This window comes from Penicillium cataractarum, assembly GCF_028827025.1.
Source record: "Penicillium cataractarum strain IBT 29864 chromosome Unknown utg000005l, whole genome shotgun sequence".
Taxonomy (NCBI): domain Eukaryota; kingdom Fungi; phylum Ascomycota; class Eurotiomycetes; order Eurotiales; family Aspergillaceae; genus Penicillium; species Penicillium cataractarum.
The window spans coordinates 437,464-452,062 of record NW_026622741.1 but is presented as its reverse complement, the minus strand read 5'-3'; the positions used below and the strand labels follow the sequence as shown (position 1 = coordinate 452,062).

The following is a 14,599-nucleotide window of genomic DNA, read 5'->3' as shown; positions in this document are numbered from 1 at the left end:
GCCAAGAGATAGGCCATAAGGCATTCCAGTGCAAGAACGTTCAGAAGTGCGCAAAATGCGCTACGGAGGGCCATCATCACAGTAACTATGACTGAACGGTTCCAAAGTGCGTTCTATGGGGATGACCTCATGAATTATACAAGCAAGAATTGTCGAAAGCTCTATCCATTACGTCATCAATAAGTCTCTTTAAATAATTCAGCTAAATGTAAGGAACCAGGGTATAGTACACGAGAGTTTGATAAACGACGAAGACCCTCGGAACGTAGTAGTAAGGCCGGCTCTTGACCACCCCGATCGGACATCATAAATAGACAAAGATAGTACCCTCTACCTAAAGGGAAGGGATATAGGTGATTCGGAGTATACTCTAGGTCAATAGAGAAATCGAAGCGGAGTAGGTCCCGGTAGAGTCTCCGGATATTATAGTAGCGATAATTGGGCTCCCCGGGCGGCTAATATTCGTGGCATCGGTGTACATTGAAGGAGATAATGCCTTAGCGTTAGACGACGTATGTAATCGCCTACGCGATACGATCACTAAGATATGGCGGAACGTAGGTCTAGTAATAGGGTTTCTGATTATAGGGGACTTTAACCGACACGATTAAACCTAGGGTCGCATTCGATGTTAATAGAGGAGCATTCGATGATGATAGAGGAGGATTTAGGTAGGTACATAATTGATTAGTTGTATAAGATAGTTATAGGGCCTAGTAGGCTAGGCTACTTATGGGGGCGGTGATAAGGGCGGAAGGGGTTTTAGAGAATGTCCTTAACCGTTCGCCGTAGACCGACCGTTTATCTGATTCGGTCTTATCTGATCTGGCGTGGAAGCTCGGCTTTCAATCTTCCTCCGTAACCTCCCCACAGACCCCGCCAGCCGACCAGAATGGAACTCAAAATACTTACCTCTCTAGCACGGGGCCAGGCTGGAATACTGCACCATATTGTATCAATCTCTGTACCCCTGTCCTACATGACCCATTAGCGCTAATTGCCCCCCGCTTGACTAGACCTCAACCCTCGTCTCCTTCGAATACACCACTGGCAGTCCCAGAAAACCACACACTCTCCTCTTTGTCGGTGGCCTAGGCGATGGTCTCGGCTCGGTCGAATACCTTGGCGACATCGTGCAAGCCCTCGAGTCTACCGAGTGGACTGTCTTTAACCTAGTCCTCTCCTGCTCTTACGGTGGCTGGGGAATGGGAAGACTCGGTACCGATATCGATGAGATTGCGCAGACGGTGGAATATATCCGTGAATACAAGGAGCCTCACTATGGCGCGGGCAAAGTGGTCATTATGGGCCATTCGACCGGTAGCCAGGATGTGATGCACTATATCAATTGCCCCAACCCTCGACCTGCCCACCCGGTGTTGGATAAGTGCTGGGAGCCTATTCTGCGAACACCAGTTGACGGGGCCATTATGCAGGCACCCGTATCGGATCGCGAAGGAATTTTGTGGGTTGTCAAGTGTGGTACGGCCAGGGATAGCCCTGCAGCCATGCAGGAGCTATATGATAAAGCCGTGGCGGATGCGAAGCGGAACACATATGAGACGAAAGAGGCTGTGGATACTGTCGTCCCTCTTTCGGTGACCAGCCGTATTGGGTACCCGTCAACAGCGCCTGTCAGCAGTCGACGATTCTTGAGTTTGGTCAGCCCCGACAGTCCCGAGAAGCCGTCGGAAGATGATCTATTCAGTTCAGATCTGAGCGACGCGCGATTGAATCAGACATTTGGAATGGTTGGGTCAAGGGGGCTGTTGAAACAAAAGCTTTTGGTGCTGTACTCTGGTCGCGATCAGTCCGTTCCTGACTGGGTGGATAAGGAAGGACTGCTTCGACGATGGCAGAAGGCTATTGATGCTCGTGGGCGTCAATTCTGGGATCATCGGAGTATGGTTATTCCTGGTGCTTCTCATGCGCTCAGTGATCCCGACCAAGCAGAGCCAAGGCGGATACTCGTTGAGAGGGTGACATCCTACCTGAGCGATATTCAAAAAGCATGAGCTAGACTGTATAGAAAAAGGCTTGTTGTCAATCGAGCAGTACATATTATCCAGGTCGCATAACTATACGAGCAGCAGAATGGGGCTGAGTATGGAGATTCCACAAGGTCGCGTTCCGGGCAAAAGGAGAGACAAGTTCTGGCATCGTACTTGTGGAAAGGCTTTAGACAGTTACGGTGGTACTGACAGCGTGTGCAGAAGTACTTCGTCTAGTATTCACTACTGGACAGTACTTCTGGCCATGTTGATCACCTCAGCCCCACTGCAAAAAACGACACTAACAAAATAACCTCCACTCTGCACCTCCGAGATACCCCGCTCCATCCAACAAGACACAGGTTCACCATGGCCTCGTCAAACACAAGAGGCAGTCCAGCCATGTCGCACTCGAGCACTGGCACAAAGTCGCCCGCAGCGCAAAATTCCACACTACCCCTGGACTCGTCGCGCTACACCTCGGCCATGACAGACTCGGACCAACCCATCGAGCTCTCCGGCCCCGATCACAAGCCCGCATTCCCACCAAAATACACAAAACGACCCCCTTCCTATCCAAATTCCGGCTCGCAACCTCCGTCAACCGAGACCTATCAAAGTCGGGACGTCGGGACGGGCCGCTTGTACTATCACAACCAAGGACCCGATGATCATCGCCCGCCCGCCCAGCAGCAGCTCTACACGCAACCCCAACAAGACTATTACCGCGCACAACCACCCCGACAACCCGTGCAACCTGTGCAGCACCAGCCGGCGCATTATCCAGTGCAGGATCAATACTATCATGGAGGACAAGCTCCCCAGGCTGCGGTGCCGAGGACGGATGAATACTATCATGTCCCGTCTCACGGCCATGTACAGGCCCCGCCACAGCAATACTACCAAGAGCGGGCGCAGGGGGAATACTATCAGCCGCGACAGTCGCTTGATCAGCAGCAGTATTACCATGCGCATGCGCGACAAGCACCGCAGGGAGGTGCGCAGATTAAGGTCGAGCCTGATGCTATTGATCAGTTGATATCTCGGGCGACGCCGGAGAGACAGAATGTTGGGAAGGGTAGTCGGGGTTGAAGGGGGATGGAAATGACGATGATGTACGCTGTAGATACTTCGGAGGTAGTGCTCGTTTTTTTTATCTTGCACTAAGCAATATGTCATGCGAATTAACTTGGAGACTCTTGAATAGCCGAGAAAAGGGTGTACTTCTTGACCTGCTGCATAATAACATCTTCGAACCAAACATATCAATATGTAAACACTCTCTTGATCTGATCCTCACCACTTCAGGAAATCCTGGAGAACAGACTCGTTGACGATGCCTGCACATTCATCATCATCATCTGGTGAATATATGCTCGGTGGCCAGACACTCGGCGCTTCCCTACGGGGCACAAAATATCCAGCTTCAACCAAGGTTTGCTCAAGCTCATGAACCGTGGATCCTCTTGCGTTTGATGAAATATGCTGCACCCTGGACTCAATATCAGGGACATTAAGGTTTCCAACCAGCTCACCCCAACTACGAGTGAGGTTCTCGAAGATATTGCCGGATAGTGCATCGAGAACAAAATCACTATCCCCCTTGGCATGAGGGACGAGTACTTCGGTTGCATGGGCCCAAGCCATATGCTCGGAGTCGTTTCTGCTCTGACTGGAACAATCGCCATCATATTTTTCGTCACTTTGGTATTCGTTGTCGCTATTAGATTCTTCTTCCCTTTCGGGAACCTCAAGTTCGGAATTCTTGCTCTCTGGGTCGCTAGCGTTGCAATGCTCGTCCTCGTCATATCCATCTTTGAGATGTGAATCACCAGAGCCTGTAGACTCTGGTCTTTGAGAGGAGGGAGGTATTAATGCAAGAAGCCGTGCGAAAGCTGGTGTATTCAGTCGTTCAACTGCCGTCTTTAGACCCTCAAGCATCGCGGGAGGGTGGCCAAGGGATGGGAAGAGTTGTGATCGATTTGCCAACAACCGTATGTACATGGAAATGCAAAATGATGTATTGATTTCGACGAACAAAACTCCTTTGGGAAGATATTGTTCGTACTGGAAGAAGTCTCTGTTTCCAAATAAGCACTCATACGAGGGCGAGGGGGTATTGAGCAGTATGACCGTCCGGCTGGACAGATTATAGCCTGTTTCGAGAAGCCAAACCACAAAACCAAGATATGTAGTGGCTGTGGAAACGGCGACATTGTCTACCCCCTGGCCAAGGAAAAGCGCAAGTGGATAAGTGGTTAGATAGAAGGGTGGGTACTTGTTAGTAAGGATGTTTGACTGATCAAAGCTGATAAGACCGTGAATAGCATGTCTTGTAGATGATGTGTCGCTAAGTGAGCAAAAGAAGGCGTAATCTTGGACGGAAACACCGCCTTCCAGGAGCCATAGAATTCTGTTGCGAGCCAGTTCAAATATGTATAACTTATAGAGGCGTGAAACTCTCATACCATCGGGAGCATTGGAGGCAAGTTGGGCAACCCTGCATAGAGCCTGTTCAAAGAAACCCCCACGGGCTAAAGCGCCGAGAAAATCCGGTTTTAGTAGTGAGTGACCATTGAACGTCCATTCTTCTGTTGAATAGAGCACTTCCGCGAGACGGAGAAATTCGCTCACACTTTCGGTAGACATCCTTTTCTTAGAGAAAAAAGAGTGATAGGCCGGCGATAATGTGAATTGCGCCATTCCTGAGTATTGTCATCCAAAGGAGTTGCAAAGTTCGAGGGTATGAGATGAAAGCTTCATAAGGGCATTTCCACGCTTGCTCTCTATCTCAAGTCTGATACAGCCCAGTAGTCCTCGTGCGAGATTTAACAGGCGGGTTTCATCAGGGGTTTGATCCTCTTGTAGTATGTTGTCCCTCTGGCGTGTTTACCAGAAATTCCTGAGCTGACCGATGCATGAATGTCACGTTTCCGTCCTTGGAAATCTCGAGTAAGCCAGCACACCGCACCGGCAAACGCTTAGATATTCTCTCACATTCTATTTCAAGCTCCTCGGCGAATGTTTCAACATCATCTGTCACAACTGTGGCTGCGAGCCTCGGATTTAGTACCAGGGCCAGAATGATAAGGTTACTCGTTTGCAAGGCAATCCGCCACTTTATACACTCCAGAACAAGGTTGAAGTATTGGGCAGCTGTTTTCCGATAGACCACCTCGCTGTCGTTCAGACCCCTCCACATCTGTTGGTAGAGTGTGTTTAGATCGTTCGGTAAGGCCTCAAGACGGGATTCAAGCTCGGCAGGGTCATCGTTATTGCAATATCCGGTTTGAATACTTTTCAGAGCCAAGGCTACCCACAGAATACCCCATCAGCCTTCGAACAAAGTTTGTAGACTAGACGGTCGAGCCACTCCTCATCGTCGAAATTTAGCCCTTCCAGAGTGTCTACGGCATACTTCCTGATGTCGAACTGCGTCAAATCCTGTACTCGAAGCTGGGGGCAGCTGCTAAAGTACTTTTGGAACACAGGCTCTGGTCGGCTTGAGACGCATACTTGGAGCTGTGGGATAGCGCATAACTTGTCAAGGAGGCTTGTCAGTCCTGTTTGGTCATCCTGAGTGCCAGTTTCATCAAGACCGTCGAGGAAGACGCAGATGTGTTGTGTGCATGCTGAGAATATATAGATAGCCACTGCAAGAAGTTGTTCATTTGACCAATCAGCGGGGAATCTATTTTTCCTCTCTAATAATCTTTCACGCTCCTCTTTGCTAGTCTGATGAAGTGTGAGATCCTGAAATTGAGATGAGATAATGTCCTCGACCCGGCTTGACTCGGAGGAAATAACGGCCTTGAATGAATGCGCAAGTCCTTTGGTTTTGTTGTCGATGTGTGCCTTTACTGCAACAGACTCGCTATGAATGAGCAGCTCAAGAGTCGTTTGGTTGCGGGAACGGGCTTCAATGAAGCCTTGTAAGGTCGTGCCTAGCTTGGCGAAATCGGATAGTTGTTGAATGAGGATTGCATCGTTCTTGTTACTGTACAAAAAGGTTAGTCAGATTCGCTATAGCATTAGAGGGGGATCAATTAATACCAAATTCGAAGTAAAAGTCTGGTTTCCAGAATCTGCTGACGGTCACGCATCACTTTATCGATCTTCTTGATCCTTTTACTCCCCCCTAGTGCAGCTCTCAGCCATCCACGGAATGCAGCGGTGTGCTTTCCTTTAGCCATTGTGCAGGAGATCTTGTCTAGCTCGGCCTTTAGCTCCGCTGCTGTGTCGAGACTGCCTTGAGCAATTTCTAGCAGCTCCTGCTCTCCTTTACCCAAGGGTAGTGTATGCCCCAATGAATCCCTTAGTTGTTCTAAACTCTCAGTTATGTAACTAGTTGATTGAGCAAGCTGAGGGTCGAGGGACCCTGTTTCGTAAATAGCCTTGCCAATATGAACTCCGTTCTGCACAAAACCAATAACTTTGCATGACATTGCATGCAATACCAAATGCTGCGAGTGCTTCGGCACCAGACATGGTTAAATTATGGGACTAACAGATGATTGTCGGTATATCGTAGAGGTGCGATGTGGGGTTGAATAAGTGTTTCTCCTGGGGCGTTTTCAGCCGCGCTACGCTTTGACCTCCTGACAGAAATGCGCTAACAGATGGATGTCAATCTCGCTTCGGTCTTACTATTCCTACCTAGAAAAATGGCCTCGTTTTGATGAACCACGGGCCAATTCAAAGCCAATAGGCACTCAGAAAGGATTTTAAAAAAAAACAGCAGATTTTATAACTTGGATCCCACAGAGGCTTGAGCGAAATTAGCGCCCCGTGCTTTATGTCCTAAAGAAGGCTGTAGCTGTAGTTATATATAACAACCCATACTCAATTTGATCGGATAAGAAGTGAAAGAACGGATGGAAGGAAAGATCAATATCGAAAATACAACTCGGGGCAGCCCATATGGAATATTATGAATTGGAGACTTAACCTAGTGATATCAGCCTCAAGCCTCGAGTGTTTTTGAAGTAGAACGATAGAGAAGGTACTAGGTTCTTTAACGACATCTACATCAAGCGGAACTACCATGTGCTTCATTGTCTAAAGCGAGAAACTTGATATCGAGTCGGCAAAAAGATCTGGGAAGGAAGATCAAATAGTCAAATACCAGTTCATTAAGGGTAATACTGAATCCAAAATAATTATTCCATCAAGCATCACGAAATTGCGTTGTCCACGTTCACCCAACACCAACTATCAGAATATGAGGCCAAAATATCACCTGTCCTCATTTTGTCCAAACCCATAACCACATACCAAATCTCTTCACATTCTCAAACGAGAAGACGGGATCAGACAACTCAAGCCTACCCTTTCTCTTATCACTTGATACCTGGACACAATTCCGAAGATCCTTCGACCTCTCTGGACCCCATTGTGAGAACCTAAACCCATGTCTGCGGATTTTGTAACAGACGACGAGCAAGAGAAAGACGGGAATCTGAATTGTTAGCAATTTCTCTATGCGGCTGCTGCGAGGAATGACATACACTAATATACGAGGCAATGAATGTGCGAGCATCAAACGGGGTCGTTAGGAATGCATCGACACCATTGAATAGAAGCAGAATGATGCAAGCTACCATTCCATATCCTGCTTTCAGCCACTGAGCGTGAGATTTGTAAGGGTATCGGACATGGTTTCGATCGTAGGTTGCAGCTTGGGTCTGACTAGTATTGCCATATTGCTTCGCTTCGTCCAGCCTGTGATTTTTAGTAGTCTGCTTTGAGCTGGGACTTGACTTGTGGTTCATGGAATCTTACGATCGGTAGAAGCATAGGTAGGTCGCACAGATAGTAGCGTAGACGATGAGGAATGAAACAGTACAGTTGGAAGACAGCTCGTTCAGTCTCTGTTCATGGGTCAGATAGGGGGAAAGCCTTCCGTTAGATCGATCTTTACTTACCGCACCAGTGGCTCCGCTCGGTCCTAGATATGCAACAAGCATCACAGCCGCAGATAATAGCACAGCTCTCATCGGTACGCCAGCACGACATTGCCTCAGCCTCCGTGTGATAAATTCAGGACCAGTCTGATCTCGCAATGCGAGGGTATGCAGGACCCGGGATGCCACGTATAGGTTGTCAGCCGCGCATGTGGCTGCTGAGAACAGAAACATTGCGTTGAAAAATTCACCCATCGCAGGCAGACCAGCTTCAACAACGGCAATAATAAAGATTGAGCGGGATCCAGTAGACTGTCCCTCGCCATTGATAAAAGGGTGATCTGTTGGGACCAGGAACGATGCGGTCAGCACACACAAGATGTACAAGATAATTATACGAAGAGATATCTTTCGTGAAGCCATTTTCATGGCCTCAGAGTCTGCGAGTGCCTTGCTCTCTGCTGCTGTAATGGTAACCATGTCCATGCCCGTATATGCGAAGAATGCCCGAGTACAAGCAGTCCTAAGTCGATTTGATAGGTTAATTGAACAAGCTCTGGAAGTCTTGGAAGATGGGGCAAGCTTACCATACACCTAGGAATCGTCCCATCGACCCTGTAATAGTCTGGTCTAGGTTGCCGTATTCATCTTTGACCCGGTGGACAGAATTGAAAAAGCCGTATGGAGGGTTCCAGTCTAGGGAAAAAGATTTAGTTCATCTCTCTGAGCGTGAAGAGGACAGTAGATGCCTACATTTTGCCCCAACAGAACTTGTGTAATATGCATTTGACCGGGCTGCATAATTTTCTTTCCATTAGTCTAACAGCGCAGGCATAGCTAGGCTTTGTAGTACTCACGTTGCATGATGTTGAGAATGAACATTGTTAGAATCAGCATTGTGATAAACACGATTTTTATGCATCCAACGAGGTATTCGAATTCTCCAAAGTACTAGGGATATAATGTCAAAATTTTTGAAGCAATCTTCCCTCTCAATAGTATAAACTTACCTTCACTGGGATCATATTCAAAACAACCACCGCAATGAGAAACACTGAAATCCATATCGCAGGATTCGTGCTCATGCCTGTTTCCCAGCTAATGAAAGTGTGATCATCACCGTATTGGAATCGAATGGCAGACGCTACAGTGACTATTTGCTCGGCGCCCATAACTACATACGAAAACCTTCACGCTGTTAGAATGATTCCGAAAAGCTAGTGGTGATGTAGCACATTACCAGTATATCCACCCGACGGCGAAGCCAACGCCTCGATCCAAGAACCGACGTGGAAATTCCATCATTGGAGCGTTAACCGGCATCAAGGCAGTCATTTCACCGACAGAGGAAATCACCGCTGAGATGACTGTACCCATGATAGCGTAGGCGAGAACTGCACCGCCAGGTCCGGCGGTAGCAAGAACTTTACCACTGCCCAAGAAGAGTCCTATTTCATACTGGTTATTCAAGTTCTCTTTATAAGGAAGTAAAGTGACAGAACAAGAGGATTGGCATACCATTGCCGATGGTTCTACGTCGAGAGGAAATATCATATTAACGTCAGGTGCCTCATGGGAAGTAAATGCAGTAACATACCCAGTAAACGCGATCATCTGCCATCGTAGTAATAAGTAAAGTCAGTATGTATAGCTATGGAAAGCCTAGCTTTACTGATCATTGACTTACATTAATTTGCCTTTCATTCAATACTCTCCTAGAACATACCGTTAGGACTAATCTGAGCTTGACATGTAAAATAATGCTCACCATAAACTATCACTTTTGCGGTCACGGATACCCTCATCCTGCGACCCATCATCAACGGATACATTTTCATCAGGGCCAATCTCAGGTGGGTGTAAGGCAGAGCTTTCGTCCTTGACATCATGCTCTGGGGACTGCCATACGGCCGCCATCTCTGTGAAGGACAATGAGCAATCCAAAAACTCGACAAAGATGTTGGTCTTCCCAATGGATCTTGAGTATAACGGACAGAATACTGTCCTCGGAAGGAGAAAAGGGGAATCAATAGAGTGGGAGAGAAAGGCAACATTGCAGGAGCCATGCATTTATCACATGGACTCAGTCGCCTCAGCCTTCAATCAAGCAATACGAGGTGGACGTCGGCTCTACCAATGATATAAAGCACTAAAAAGTTAAACTCGCTGTCAAGAGGAAAAGCGGGATATTTTTCGTCTCGATTGGAGTCGACTAGTTTAGCACTAGTCCTTATCTGCATCGTCACAGCCATTCGATGCTCTAATTCCGACGTGCTTACTCCTCTCCACCAATCATCACTCAACCCCGGATTTTAGTCCTGCATACAACCTAGCGAGGGGAATACGAACCGATAAGAGTACAGATTGGACGGAGCCAGAACTTTTGTGCCTAAGCACCCGTGCAACAAGTCTGATCTGTTCTCGACCTGAAAAAGGACGTGCGGGAAAGTGTCAAGCAAACCTGGCATCCCACCAACACGTAGGAAATGGCGACGGCTCCACCATCGTCTTTGTTCACGAGTTTAACGGGAGTCTGGAGCCTCCTAGCTCTAAGAAGCGATGTGGACGATATCATTATCGAACTACTCGGTCGCTTCGATCTGGAGAAGATCTACGCAGACTCCAACAAGGACAAGTACGCGGACTTGATTCTCACATTACTCGCTCAGCTCGACGTGATCTTCTTCATCCAACGGCTCACTCTACCTGCCCCAGCACGATCGCCAGTTGGATGGTCTCTTGGATTTCTTGTTAGTTGGGAGGTGACAGTGCGTACTGTTGAATTTATTCTCCAGACTATACTAGACGCTCGCGAAGTCCTGTGGGATGCCTCTTTTCGCGACGAATATCTGGCACGGCTGTTACTATCGACAGTACGAATTCTCTTGCTTCATCCCAAGCCTCCAGTGAATTCAAAGGCAAGAGACCGTCGAGACCGGTTCACACGCATCCAACGGTCCTTGGAGAGGATATGCGACAGTTATCCCGATACAAATTCATCTCTACTAGCCGTTTGTAGAGCCATCGCAGACACTCTATGCTCTGCACCCGATGCATTGACCTTGCCGCCTAGACTAAAGCAAGAGCTTCCATCTTTGACAGAGGATTTGGTGAGTACTCTATCTTCATTTAGGCTGCTCTGCTTTTTTATGGAGAAGACATCGATTTAACCGTTAGCCCCACCCGCTATAGTATCCGTTACCCGACTGCCTTTCATCGCCCTCCATCGCGACTATCGTACCTCAAAATGGCTCACCTCAGAACTGGCTATCGCAGCTACTGGCTCTGTACGATGTGTCACAATTTGTTGTCGGCGCGAACGTTCAATTTGCGGTCAATAGTCAAAATTTGGGCGATACAGAACTAGAAGCCGCCTCTAAGAAAACTCGCGACGCAGTTTTATACGCAATTAATCGCATTCGGTCCCCACCACATCTTCCTCCAGCCAAGCTAGTACCGGTCATCAGCGAATCCTTTCGCATGATTCTACCCGATACCCCAGTGATGCATCATGGAGCCAACAGCCAGGACCATGATGGAAATATATCAGATGCGTGGGACATGCTGAGTGAAAAACTCAGTTATCGTCAGATGATTCACCGCATCAGTGATCGAGCGGTGATGCATAATGTGTACCAAATCACCCGCTATATTGAGCTTCTGGATGATCCCAGTGATCAGTTGAAGTCGAACAGTCCACGGCTGTACGTCGTGAACTGTCAACAGTGTCATTTGATCGGATATTCTCAGGTCAAGAATGTAGAACATATGAGCCCTCTTAAAGTAGGTAGATCCCCTACTCCTCAGCATTTGCGTAGCAGTCATGATAACGATTTTCCAGGATGATACTAGTAAAGGACAGGAAATCACGCTTCCGTCAGAATCCTCCTGCGCACTTTGTGGATCTAAAGTCACCATGCTACGTGAGGTACCACTTGCTCGATATACATGGGAGAGTCTCAAGTCAATAATCCCTAATGTGGAAGGAGTCAATGTGGAACGGCATCTCCCTACTCAATTTCTGTTATCACCACCCAGGACCGACCAGCTACGCCGAGGCTCGGAAAGCACACAAGGGGGCTTATCGCCCCCAGCACAGTTCAGCCTCCCACAGAGACGATGGAATGGTACTCGCACAGATTCCTTTGAGAATTTCTTTTCTCCTAGTAATCGAAAAATGAGCGACACTCCTCCACCGCCGAGGACACCAAGGGCCGTGACTGGAGAACATCCCTTCTCAGCGGACGATGTGGGAGAGCCTTTTTCCAGGACAACATCGGTTGAGCAATTCAGCACCAAAGGCGTGACGTTCACGACCAAAAGCTTGTCATCAAGTAGTGGAACTCGAACACTCTCGCCCCCTGATCGATCAGAAAAATCGTCGAGATGGAAATCACGGTTTAATATGGCTAGAAAGGATACGAAAGATCCAACGGATACAAGCTCCCTATCATCAGCTACGTTAGAGTCACAGAAACCGGAAGAGATTGACCTAAGAGCATTAGTCACTCGAGCGAAGGATGGCACGAAAGGAAAGTCCGGTCAGAACATCAACGTTTCTCTGTCGCAGGACTCGACATACACGCTGTTTTGGACGCATTCGAGTCTTCAGATTTGGGATGTCAGCACATGTCCGGCCAGCTTCAAACATTCAGTCTCGACCGAAGGATTTTGCGTCCTAGCTGCTGTCACTGGGCAGTACTTGGCGTACATGATTGGCGATCGAGATCAAAGGTTAACGGTAAGCGATTTTCATTTTCCCAAATCGAGACCTTCTGTTTTATTAACGTGTATCATGGATAGCTGCGAATCAAAAATCTTAGTCAGATGTCGTTCAGCGCGATTGAGTATCGAATGAGGCCTTCACCCTGGTGCAGGTGCATGGCACTCTCCCCAACCGGAGGCTTTGTTGCCGTGGGATTCGAGAACGCAACTGTCGGCCTGTATAACTCTTTTGATTCCCAGTCTCCCCGGCCATATCGACTACATGCTCGCCATCACCAGAATTGTAAGGATTGCCCTCCTGTTGACACTGTATCTTTTTCAAACGACGGTCTCGTTCTCGTTGCTAGTACCAGGAGCACAAAGAACGGAACTATTCAGGTGTACCGGTCACGGTTCCCATTCTCAGAGTTTGAGGAGCTTGTACCATGCCGATATCGTGTTCCCCTTCACGAGTCCGAAGACAACGGGGTGTCATCCGTACTTTTTCAGCCAGGAACGGATGGCAGAGAAGACCTTGTCTGTATCACTACATGGACGCAATCCGGTATTCCGGTGCTCGTTCAGCCTAACGGCCACAAGACCGAAATCCAGTCCCAAAGCTCATCTTCCAACCGGCAGGGCAAATTGGGTCGTCGCATCCAGGCATCGGCTTTCGCGCCATCCGGACGAGAGCTAGCGGTTGTGAACGACCAAGGCTACGTCTACCGAGTATCTGACTTGAGCTCTATTCCGATGGATATAAAAAGGGTTGCAACATCCAAGGCGTTTCCAATAAAGTCGGACTCCTTTGCATTAGCGTTCGTGCCGCTGCAAGACGAAGAAACGATCATTATCTCGTGGTCTGATTCATCGAAAGCGATGGGCTATGTGAAAAAGATACCAATAGTACCCACGGTATGTTCTGCGTTGTTTCTCTCGTGCTCTACCAGCTTTATACTAATTACTCTTCTGTGAATTTCTAGGGAGAGATTTACCATTCGCCAAAGTCAACCGTTTTCGATGTCCATGTTAATCCTCACCCGGTCCAGTCCCACCCGGTCCAGTCCTACCCGGTCCAGTCGGAACTTCCAGAGCGCGAATTCAAGGAACCAGAAAAGCCTCGCATCTTCCAAAAGCCTCCGGTAGAGCTCGAGGCATCTGAGATTGATCTGAGCTCTAATAAGCGAGCTTCGAAGGGATTCTTGGGGTCACTATACGGCAAAAAATGAACACCCGGCAATGGAGTGACAGCAGTGATGTGCGACGAAAGTCTGTTCAAATTTTCTCCTCTCGTTCTTTGATCTAAGGAAAACCGGTGGTGTTGGTCTTCTGTCGTCTTCTCTGGTATTTCAATGGATCTTGGGGGGTTTCTAGGAAGATGCTTTACAATTCTGGGTTTCTCTTTCATACTCTCATAGCTTCTACGACCTGGCGCATCCAGCGTTCTTCAGACCCGCTAGATAATTAACATAGCTATTTAATACAATAAATCTAATAATCGAAGATAATCGATATTCTCCCTCGAAGTGTTGCGCAATGTTGGCGTCGGCTACATTGAATCAAGTACAAAACCTCCGGTCTCTCGGGAAGCAATGGTTCTCGCACGTCTGCAACAAATACATTTATTTAAACAATTTCGAAATAAACGAGCCTATTACATACTGAAGAAAGGCCTTATCTACACTTATCAAAAAGTTACGGACTTCGCCCCGCGCAAGCCACGTTGCACGCTGCATATACGAGGTCTCAGCCTCACAATCTTACCTTCATGCGCCATGTTCAACTGTCCCTTGCACTAATTCTTTTCTGCAAACCTCATAAGATGAACTGAGGACGAAAGATGACCGTATGCGTTGTAATTTAATTAGTGGAGGCGGTGTCAGTGGCAACGAATACCCCGTCAGTGTTTAAGAGGCTCGGGCCAAGTCAGACTATAGATTAACATAGCGACGGGGAGGACGGGCAGTCATTGAGTCCAGTGCCCCATGTTCTATTAGGGTG

At 47.9% G+C, this 14,599-nt stretch overlaps 5 protein-coding genes across 5 annotated transcripts; 3 read left to right on the top strand and 2 right to left on the bottom strand.

Annotated features, from left to right (window-relative positions):
- Nucleotides 1-892: 892 nt before the first annotated feature.
- Nucleotides 893-2,015, top strand: N7496_005936 (uncharacterized protein; the record flags this gene model as incomplete). The annotated part of the gene is made up of 2 exons (XM_056698865.1): nt 893-952; nt 1,017-2,015. The coding sequence occupies 2 exons, from the start codon at nt 893-895 to the stop codon at nt 2,013-2,015; spliced, it is 1,059 nt and encodes a 352-aa protein (XP_056554278.1).
- Nucleotides 2,016-2,360: 345 nt separating this feature from the next.
- On the top strand, nt 2,361-3,083 carry N7496_005935 (uncharacterized protein; the record flags this gene model as incomplete). The annotated part of the gene is made up of 1 exon (XM_056698864.1): nt 2,361-3,083. One exon carries the CDS (start codon nt 2,361-2,363, stop codon nt 3,081-3,083), a length of 723 nt encoding a protein of 240 aa, XP_056554277.1.
- A 204-nt stretch (nt 3,084-3,287) lies between these two features.
- N7496_005934 (uncharacterized protein) lies at nt 3,288-3,932 on the bottom strand (the record flags this gene model as incomplete). Its single annotated transcript, XM_056698863.1, has 1 exon — nt 3,288-3,932. The coding sequence occupies one exon, from the start codon at nt 3,930-3,932 to the stop codon at nt 3,288-3,290; it is 645 nt and encodes a 214-aa protein (XP_056554276.1).
- Nucleotides 3,933-5,303: 1,371 nt separating this feature from the next.
- On the bottom strand, nt 5,304-9,811 carry N7496_005933 (putative amino acid transporter; the record flags this gene model as incomplete). The annotated part of the gene is made up of 14 exons (XM_056698862.1): nt 5,304-5,988; nt 6,045-6,270; nt 7,266-7,449; nt 7,499-7,712; nt 7,773-7,861; nt 7,916-8,417; nt 8,482-8,590; nt 8,752-8,845; nt 8,905-9,082; nt 9,135-9,342; nt 9,413-9,426; nt 9,492-9,508; nt 9,582-9,609; nt 9,663-9,811. 14 exons carry the CDS (start codon nt 9,809-9,811, stop codon nt 5,304-5,306), a joined length of 2,697 nt encoding a protein of 898 aa, XP_056554275.1.
- A 569-nt stretch (nt 9,812-10,380) lies between these two features.
- Nucleotides 10,381-13,827, top strand: N7496_005932 (uncharacterized protein; the record flags this gene model as incomplete). The annotated part of the gene is made up of 6 exons (XM_056698861.1): nt 10,381-10,850; nt 10,914-11,004; nt 11,087-11,677; nt 11,736-12,635; nt 12,698-13,513; nt 13,582-13,827. 6 exons carry the CDS (start codon nt 10,381-10,383, stop codon nt 13,825-13,827), a joined length of 3,114 nt encoding a protein of 1,037 aa, XP_056554274.1.
- Between the last annotated feature and the right edge of the window lie 772 nt (nt 13,828-14,599).